General features: G+C 29.1%; 1 protein-coding gene across 7 annotated transcripts; it reads left to right on the top strand.

Moving 5' to 3' along the window:
* Window positions 1-209: 209 nt before the first annotated feature.
* On the top strand, window positions 210-10,435 carry FipoQ (F-box/LRR-repeat protein FipoQ). Of its 7 annotated transcripts, XM_089224134.1 has the most exons (11): window positions 211-358; window positions 895-1,071; window positions 4,695-5,073; window positions 5,549-5,598; window positions 5,683-5,769; window positions 8,105-8,304; window positions 8,631-8,905; window positions 8,980-9,246; window positions 9,329-9,698; window positions 9,939-10,142; window positions 10,247-10,435. In XM_089224134.1, exons 4-11 carry the CDS (start codon window positions 5,581-5,583, stop codon window positions 10,380-10,382), a joined length of 1,557 nt encoding a protein of 518 aa, XP_089080260.1. In that variant the 5' UTR covers window positions 211-358; window positions 895-1,071; window positions 4,695-5,073; window positions 5,549-5,580; the 3' UTR covers window positions 10,383-10,435. The 7 variants fall into 7 exon arrangements, with proteins under 7 accessions (XP_089080261.1, XP_089080260.1, XP_015363489.1 ...); XM_089224135.1 differs by lacking the exons at window positions 5,549-5,598; window positions 5,683-5,769 and having other exon boundaries at window positions 210-358; window positions 4,695-4,800; window positions 4,917-5,073; XM_015508003.2 differs by lacking the exons at window positions 5,549-5,598; window positions 5,683-5,769 and having other exon boundaries at window positions 4,695-4,800; window positions 4,874-5,073.
* The last annotated feature ends 44 nt before the right edge of the window (window positions 10,436-10,479 follow it).

Raw genomic sequence — 10,479 nt, 5'->3', positions numbered from 1 at the left:
GTACATTATATTATAATTTATAATATTTAAGTATAACAATTAATATAATATAATAATAAATTAGGTACTTAATTGCATAAATTAGTAATGTTATCATTTTAAAACGAACGACAGTATTATGTATAAGTACTATTAAATTTGTTTATGTTTTAGTGAGTATTGATATTATTATAGTCGATACACGATGCGTTCTAGTATTCTATACGCATAGCATTTACTTATTTGTATGTGTAATTGCCATAATGTAACTTGTGTCAGGCGCTGTGATAGTTGTTAAAGATACGCTATACCTGCCATTTTCAGCTGAAAATTATTTCTATGAAAAACAAAAGAAACGGCAATACAAAGTGGTTTAAGAGTAAGTAATACATCTATCATGCAATTTATAGAGAACAATAATTAAGAAGGAACTTCGTCGGATTTTTTTAAAATTAACTTATTAAAATAGTTACAGTTTTTTTAAAGTGCAAGAATAAAGGTTTTTGTACCCTTCATATCACTCTCATTATACTTTTTAAATACGGGTATTAGGTTATTCATTCACCAATTTAGGTAATTTAAGTGGGTCAAGCCTCTATCCGATCACCGTCTAATCTAAACGAAAAAAAATATTTATCTAAAAATAAAATTATAATATGTAAACTTAAATACTTTTATACTTAATTCGGAAGTTATTTGGTCTTCAATAATTAATAACTTGCAATACATTTCTATGTGGTAAAGGAATGCAGCGAAATTAGGTGAATATTATTTGAATCTATTTTTAAACGATCATTCCTTTGTCTTCGCTATAAAATATTTGGTAGTACTGGAAGGAGGGTACGAAGGCAAATTTCCCCCTACTATCAACCAAGTTGTTGAATATGCACTATAATAATAAGCATTCTTGTGCAGGTAGAATGTATTTATTTGGATTATTTGGAGATGGTCTGCGTCATGATGTATGCATTGTTTGATCATATAACGCTAAAAGTTCTTTTTTTCCTTATAGTCACGTAACCAAGATAAAAAAAAATTGTAGTTTGTTTCATAAGTACTAAGAATTTCTGTCTCAATAGAAAAAAATTGGCGGTAAGTATTTATATTAAATTTATAAATTTGCAATATTTAGCTTAGTATGAACCTTGTCACCACTGCTATTACGCGTGATACTGTAATTTTTTTAAACATCTGAGTAATAAATTAATAATCTATCAATATTTCATCATAAAAATAGTATTAATAATCTTTTATAACAATAAAATTATTGTATAAACATATTTTATTATGACGTATACGCTTAAACCTATACATTTAAAATGACTAATATTTGTTTTATACCTATAAACAGTTCTAAACTACGAATTAATAAATGTTACAACATATTGCCATATTATAATATAGCCATATGGCCAAATAGGAACCTATATATAACATATAATACTTATCTTTCACTTAACACGTTCGTGTAACAGTCATCTCGTAAATGCTAATTTCAAATAATAACAATATGTCGATGTATAAATATTGTTTATATAAGTATTTTCATTATCAATTATTTTATATCATTATTAGATGTTAAACAGACGAAATTATTTATTAATAGTATTGCATATGCATCATATACGCTAAATGAATATATATAAAACACAGTAAATTTTTACGTAAGACGTTTATATATATATATATATATATACGTACTATATGTATATATGTAACTACGGTAGTTGGGTTGGTTATAATGATTAAAATTTAATTTAATACATAGTTAACAAATAGTCAGTCTTCAAAAATATAATAGCTTTTCAATTACATTAGTATGCCACTTTATATACATTATATACTTTAATTTAACTGTAATTTCTACTCCTATTATAAGATCAAATCTGCAGCTAGGTATGTAGTATGTATACTGAATGGCCACATAATGGAATATCTTTACCAGATATATCGATTACATTTTTTATTTTATTTAAATTTATGCCTCTAAAGTAAATTTAAAAATTATTGAGCCGCATTTGTTAATATTATCTTCACACGTTTTATATAGGTATAAATAATTTCTGAAATATCTGTAGATATTGTAGTCTGAACTTGTTACCTATATTATATGTATATCCTTCAAACGTGTGCAAAAATCAACGTAAATAAATAGCATTGGCGCAGTGGTATCGTGTACAAAATTCAATATAGTGATTTTGAAACTTTGAATTATAGGTACCTAAAAACTGTTAGTAAAAGTTTACTGAAACAAAAAAAAAACTACGTACGTTTGGCCAGCCAGCCCCCCCCCCCCCCCAAGGGAAAATCTATAAACAAACTATACTCATATTTAGCATGTGATTCGCACGAATTCGCACGCCTAATTTGAAAATTCGCACGACCCTCCTTCCACCCGAAAAAAAAAATTCGCAAAGGTACATACACTTATGTAACTATTCAGTCTTGTAAAGTTTTCGAAGTATTTAAACACTTGTAATAAAATACGTGTTAAAGTTAATAATTAATAATTCATTGTTTTATTGTTATTTAAATAAAGGAATAATACTCCATAATATTATAGTGTATTCGTATGTATTATGTATAGGTTTCATAGAATATAATTCATATAATTAAACTAAATAAGTAATTAGGTAATAGGACAATTTATAATATAATATTTGAATAGAAAAGAATAAAAAAAATCGATTATGAAAAAACAATTGGAATAGAAATAAAAAACCTAAATAGAATAAAAAATTAAAGTAAAAATAATAAAGAATTTAAAAAAAAATTATAAAAAAATTTATTTATAAAAATCAATTATTTAAAATATAATTTAAATTTTTTATGAAATATATTTTTTATAATTTGCATTGTTTATTAAAAAATTAATTTTTATAAATATAATTTTTTTATTTAATACATATTTTTTATAAAAATAGAATATTTTTATTCATCTTTAACCTTGTAAAAAACACTAATATAATAAAAAATGAAACTAAATAAAGAATTAAAAAAAATATATATATTAAAAAAAATCAACTTTTTAAAATATATTTAAATTTTTTATTGTATATATTTTTTGAATTTGCATTATTTATTAAGAAATTGATTTTTATAAATGTATTTTTTATGACATTGAATAACTAAATGGTGGGAGGAGGGTAGGCTCCAACAAATGTCCAACAATGTTCAAATGGACTTTGTTGGAAGGTTTTTGAACGGTTTCAATAAAAATGTAATGCTAACTTCACATAGGTAGAATGTATACGGTTATACCATGTATTCTTAAAGTGCGTGACGTTGGCCACCCACGTAAATTGGATTTCAGAATTCGCAAATAAATTTCCCACCCAGAATAAAAAAAATAAGATGCGGGAGACAACTTCACGCAGCCCTCCCTTTTGAGCCACAAACTTCAAATTGCTCCCAACATTTTGCAAATCGGTTTACAGAATTTGCGAAAAAAAACCCCGCCCGGTAAAAAAAATAAGATGGGGGGTCCATTAGATTTTTTTTATTCTATTTCGGTTTTTAATTTTTTTATTCTATTTCGTTTTTATTTCTTTTTTAATTGTATTTTTAAAATCATTTTGTTTTATTCTCTTTTGTGTTTTATTCTATTTAGGTTTTTAATTTTTAATTTTTTTATTCTATTTCGTTTTTTTATTTCTATTCTAATTGTATTTTCAAAATCATTTTGTTTTATTCTTTTTTGGTTTCTATTTTTTTTAGGGTTTTTTATAATTTTTTATTCTATTTAGGTTTTTAATATTTGATTTTTTTATTCTATTTAGGTTTTTTATTTCTATTCCAATTGTTTTTTCATAATCGATTTTTTTTTTATTCTTTTCTATTCAAATATTATAATATAAATTGTCCTATTACCTAATTACTTATTTAGTTTAATTATATGAATTATATTCTATGAAACCTATACATAATACATACGAATACACTATAATATTATGGAGTATTATTCCTTTATTTAAATAACAATAAAACAATGAATTATTAATTATTAACTTTAACACGTATTTTATTACAAGTGTTTAAATACTTCGAAAACTTTACAAGACTGAATAGTTACATATGTGTATGTACCCTTGCGAATTTTTTTTTTCGGGTGGAAGGAGGGTTGTGCGAATTCGTGCGAATCACGTGCTAAATATGTGTATAGTTTGTTTATAGATTTTCCCTTGGGGGGGGGCTGGCTTAACGTACTTAAAAAAACTGAATGTGGCTTTGTTCTACTATAAAAGTTTTAAGCCCGGCAGTTGTTAAGGATTTCGTTATAGATGACAACATTCGTACGGTCTGTATTTTCGAGGCAGTAAGACCCTGTACGGTTGGATATTTAACAGACCAAATAGCGAATGCGACAAATTTGCACTCAATATACGTTTCAGCATTAACAACTGAAGAGTAATAGGTCGATGAATTGATCAATTAAAGCGTAATTGTATTTGGCGCTGTTGTCCGAGATCGGTACATTTCACTCGTAGAAATTTAATAAAGTTAAGATCAAACTTAACCTAACCTAACCTAACCTTTAACTAATTATATAGGGCTATGCGTATATGCACATTAATTATATATTATACTATATTCTCCGATGTGTCCTGTACGTCATAATAATCGGCATGAGGAGCCACGATTTATCATCCAATTACACGTAGTCGTATTTATAGTATTCTACCGGTGCTCACGTTCATCTGTTAATCTATTTTCAGACGTCTCCTGGGCGGTCACAGTCGATGGGATTCGATTGTTCGATTCCGTTCGGTTCCCGCGGGCCCATTCATCACGACACCCGAAAATCGGCGATCAGTGTTTCCGGTACAGGCACATTGATCGGACATGACCAATGACATAAAAATAATGAAAATATAATAATTTTTATGTTATAAAGCACGGTGACCAACAGTTGCTATATCATATTATAACTATTTAAGGACAAATCGTGCACATCCTATATAACCGTGTCAAGTATCGACTGCAGGCAAACGTAATAGTCTACTTATTGTAATGGATTCGTGGCTGTCGGTGGACGTGACAACGGCCAATGTCCTGTCCAGAGACAATCGAGGATCCGTCCGAGGAGTCAAGACGGTAAAATCATAAATAATAAAACACACCTATATGCAGACCGGTGGAGTTTCGAGAGTTTTCTCTCCGTTTTTCGTGGTTTTATACAAAAAATAAAAATGCCAACAATTTATAATCGTCGCACACTCGGTGCGTTTTATGGGTTTTGATGAACGGGGGGGATCATTGGCGTGGGTACCCGGTTTGCGTGTATTTATAGTGTGTAGCACGAATAAAACGAGATTTTTCCTCTTAGAAAGCAGTGGCGGCTGCGTCGGCGGCTGCGGGTTCGATAGGTTTTTAAAAATAACTTAGCCCGCGTTCACCGCGCCATTACGTACGTATACGACGTAGGTACTATGCGACCGGCATTCGGCTTCTCGTCTATCCGATCCGTTTGCCATATTTCTTGTTGTTCGTAGATGTGCGTTATATTTCATAATACCAGGTATACAACAATATAATATCATAATATTATTTTTTGTTTTTAATTCACTAGCGTATATATTTTCTTCGACTTGACCGCAGACAATGGATATATCGTCAGACGTCAGTATTAAACATTTTATCAACTATAACAATAACGACAATGATATTATAACCATCGTATCCTATTATATACATATTATATAGGTATGGGGGCAGTTAGCATTAGAGGCTTCTCAGGTGTATATCGATGACGGTACAGGAGGACCCGCCAAGAGCCCTTACGCCGGAACGGTAAGGCGATGATAAGGTGTCTGCATCGCGCGGATCATATCATAATAGATAATTGTATATTATTAACTGTAATGTCTTTAGTGTTGTAAATAAATTAATAAAGGGAGAACATATTAAAATTTAAAAAAATAACATTGAATACGGTTGTACACACGTCGAAACTATTTTAATTTATCATAATATTAAGTAAAAAATCTGTCATAATGTACAAAATAAAAAAAAATAAATAAATAATGGTCCATTACAGTTACGTTTTTTAAAAACAAAAAATATAATAACAATTTTTCTATTTTATGGGGTACTAATTCTTAAAAGTGTGTACTGTGTACATTTAACATTATTATTTATATGTTGACAATTTAACATCATATTATGTCTATATGTTTGTACAATACTATATAGTTATCTAATATCACCGATAGGGTTTCTATTCCTTATGATTAAGTTTTTCATAACCGGGGGGGGGGGGGGGGTTTATTCCTATTGCAAGAGATTTTATCATTAGGAAGAAACGTTGGTTTAAAACTGTTATTATTTACCTATAATCAGTACCTTACAGTATGATCTGAAAATGATTGTAAATACAATAATAATAATAATATGTTCCTTTGAATTCGCTCGTGTTGATGGTGAATGTCAATCTAACTGTAATGTGTCGTTTAAATAACAATATTATACTAATTTAGAAAGAGCCAATTATTGTCAAGTGTGTATATTAATTTTTGTCGGTCTGACCAATAGTATTTAATTTATATAATACGAGTATATAATAGACTTTATTGAAAATTAAACGCCGTGCTATTTTATTGTATTATATACATGATACCCAGCTTTATCCAGCTTTTAGTGAGGTCTACGCATTGGTTTTTTTGACGATGACGATTTTTACAAAAACATTTTAACGTTATTGTTAGTGTATGTCGTATGGTAGATAGCTGCAGCTCTGCAAGTGCCCTATATTAAAATAGAGTTATTAATCTACGAAATTGAAAAAATTCAACAAATACTACACTTTTTGTAAGAGAACAATTTCTTAAAAACTTCATGATTATTAGGTATTTATTATATTTATATGAATTCCAAATATATGTATTCTAATTCTAAGATAGCAAATCAGGAAACTAGGACTGCTTTGTAATAGATGTCGAGTGAACACCGTCATTGAGTAGGTCACCGACCACAATGTAATTGATGTGTTCAATTTGAGTTCAATTATAAATGAAACAAATAATAATGACTGAAAAACGACTCTGGTATGTCAGACTATATTATTATGTATAAATACAATGTATATATTATTATTATTATTATATGCTATTAGTAATTTATTTTAAATTTTTAATATTGGAACTTTCAATTAATTTTTTCCAAAAATCATTATATTTATTAAATTGCAAATTATTATAATTTATTATATATATTATTGTTAATAACTTTTGAGTCACTAAAGACTTGCCGTTAAACGGTGTGAATAACTTTGTGCCATAAAATAAATAATCAATAGCTTATTATTATTAATCTAAATATTTTGAAAACGTGATCATGTAGAAATATATTACATAATTTACAATATATATGTAAAAGTACCAAATCCCTAAAATGGTTTTCTTATTTACAAAAATTGATGATAATAATAATAATAATAATAACTTAATAACAAATGTTAGTATGCTTACTTATTTAAAAATATCCAATTTCATAAACATTTTATTTCTACAAAATTGAATTTATGAATAAAAAATTAATTTACACATTATAATAAATAACTTGGTATTAAACTGAAAAGAAAACATAAACAAAGAAGTAATATTGAATGTTCAGTTAAATATATTATATAAACTATAAGGATGTATAATTTTTTTAAATTTAATTTTCGAAGGTGAACAAGATTATTACTACCTATTGAATATAAACAGATGAGTTCTAAAATATATTCATAGAGTATACAGATTTTTCCCCTTTCTAAAATTATAAAAATTTATGGCCAATGACCATAATATATAATTATCATAGTAATTACGAATTATATGCAATCCATAGTATGATACAATTGTTTATTATTAAATTTTATGTTTTACCCATGTAAAAAGTAAAATCATACTGAAATAAAATTCAACTATAGTTGTATGGCCTCACGTAAACATTAATTTAAAAGCGTGATGTCTTGACAAGAATACAATGATCGTTATTTACAATTCTGCTGGTCGAAAGTTTAACAATTTTAGTATTATAGTCGTGCTTACGTGAATGTATGTGAGAATAATATAATGTGTTGCATCGTTGCCGAATATTTAGTATAATTATTACCTATACTTGATTTATCTATTTTATTTAGACGATCGAAAAATTGCCGGATAAAGTTTTGCTGAACATATTTTCATACCTGAGCCACAAAGAAATATGTAGTATGTCAAGAGTGTGTAGAAAGTGGCGCACAATTGCATACAACACGTCTCTGTGGTACAGTGTATCTCTGAGACCAGAAATATCGGGACTCCACGTCACGTCTCTGGACTTTCTGTTGTCTCTAATCAGGTGACTAAATTGCTAAAAATAAATACATGTTCTATCTCTCTATTATAATACAGGTGTAACCGAAAGAATAATATAGTGACTATCCTATGTATGTAAAAACATATTTTGTACCTACTAATAACCAGTATTTTAAAACAAAATTTTTTTTAAAATTTTAATGAGAAAAAAATGTATTGCATATATTGAGCGTTAGTGGCATCCACATTTTCAGTTCTTTCCGTTATAACCTGAATATGTATATAGTGGTAGGTGTTCACGTACCTACAAATATTGTGCTTGCGATTTTCACCTAACCCTGCCGACATGTGTATAATAATTTTATTTAGTGTGCGATTCGGCTCTTCTTTGCGCTACATCGAGCTGCCAATCGAGCTTATAACGCACACAGTCTTGCACGAACTGGCCAATAGGTGTCCAAATCTCACACATATGCTACTCGACTTCTCGACCGCTATGCAGTTACACGATTTTAGCGAGCTCCAAGCGTTCCCCACCAAGTTGAAATATCTCTGCGTGTGCCTATCGGAAGTGATCTTCATGGAAGGGTTCATGAGAAAGATTTACAACTTCATCAACGGGCTGGAAATAATCCACCTGATAGGCAAGTCGGGTGTCACTGCTCGTACCGCAATATTATGTGTGCATTAATATTATTTATAAATTCACGGCCCGCAGGTACGTATGAAAAAGTCGAAGAGGAAGAGGAAGAGATCTACGAAGTGATAAACGTGCACAAGCTTAAATCGGCGACGCCTAACTTAAGAGTCATAAACTTATATGGGATTAACTTCATCGACGACAGTCACATTGACGCGTTCAGCTCCAATTGTATACAACTGGAGTGTCTGGCCGTGAACTATTGCTCCAAGGTCACGGGATCTACACTGAAAACGTTATTTCAGAGAAGCAAAAGGCTCAGGTGCCTTTTGATGAATCAAACGAGTAATTAAAATATTATATGCACTTGTACGGCATAATGACAAATAATTATAAATCGATTGACGAATGCAATTTAATTTACTAGATCTCATCAGCGAGTATTTAATGCAAGTAGAATGGGAAAAATCTTCGATTCAAGAATTAGACGTATCTGGGACCGATCTCTCTACCGAATGCCTAATCGATATGTTAGTTCGGATACCGAATTTGAAGTTTTTGAGCGCTGGCCAATTAAATGGATTCAATGACACTGTGTTAAGTACGTTCATGGAACAGGGTAACGTCAGGAACCTGATCGCGCTAAACTTAGACTATTCGGACAATTTGTCGGACGAGGGACTTTATAAATTTTTGTCCCGTTATGGACATCAACTACAGGGCCTTTCTTTGGCCGGCATGCCACATATTACCGATCAACTGTGGAACACGGTCCTACCAGTTCTCAACAATGTCATGTAAATATATTTATAAAGCAATATCATTCACTTATATTTACCTAAATGGTTGATCAAATGTCATAATAAAATAAAATGTAATACATTTTAATAAAATATCTTATAAACTATCAATATAATGATTAATAACTTATAAGTAATAATTCTTGATAAAAATATTTCAAAAATAAAGAAAATCACAAAAATACAAAAACTCGAAATACTAGAAATCAATAAGTTCGTAATGATTATCTTTTACAGAATTATGGTTATGGGAACTCAAGAGAGATTATCTGGTAACGTACTAGTAGATCAACTTATGGATGGTATAGCTACAAATTGCCCAAAATTAGAAAGACTCGAATTGAAATGGGATCCAGATAATTTAAGATTTTCGGATAAAAGCCAAAAAGCGATTGATATTTTTCGAGTAAAATGTTTGAAACTCAAATGCTTGGTTTTAAGGTAATACGTAGTAAAAATATAATATTATGCAATCAAAACAAATTATTTATTTTTTTCTAACACGAATGTACATTTTATGTATTCATGTTTGTTTTCTTTTTCAGTGATGGAAGGTATTACGAAATAGTGAAAGCAAACTTCGAACGAGCAGATAGACTAACGGTGGTTAGAACCACTACATGTTGTAGTGTCTCCAATTATTACCTACTACAAAATTACAGAGATTTAATATTTAATTAAATCCAGATCATTTATAATTTATAAAATTAATTAAATTATTAAAATGTAAATAATTATGTTTCCGACGATGTATAATATTATTATAGAAATAATCATA

The sequence above is a fragment of the Diuraphis noxia genome, unplaced genomic scaffold (genome assembly GCF_037042655.1).
Source record: "Diuraphis noxia isolate RWA-SAM2 unplaced genomic scaffold, SU_Dnox_SAM2 contig0003, whole genome shotgun sequence".
Classification (NCBI taxonomy): Eukaryota; Metazoa; Arthropoda; class Insecta; order Hemiptera; family Aphididae; genus Diuraphis; species Diuraphis noxia.
This window is presented reverse-complemented; position numbering and strand designations above follow the sequence as displayed.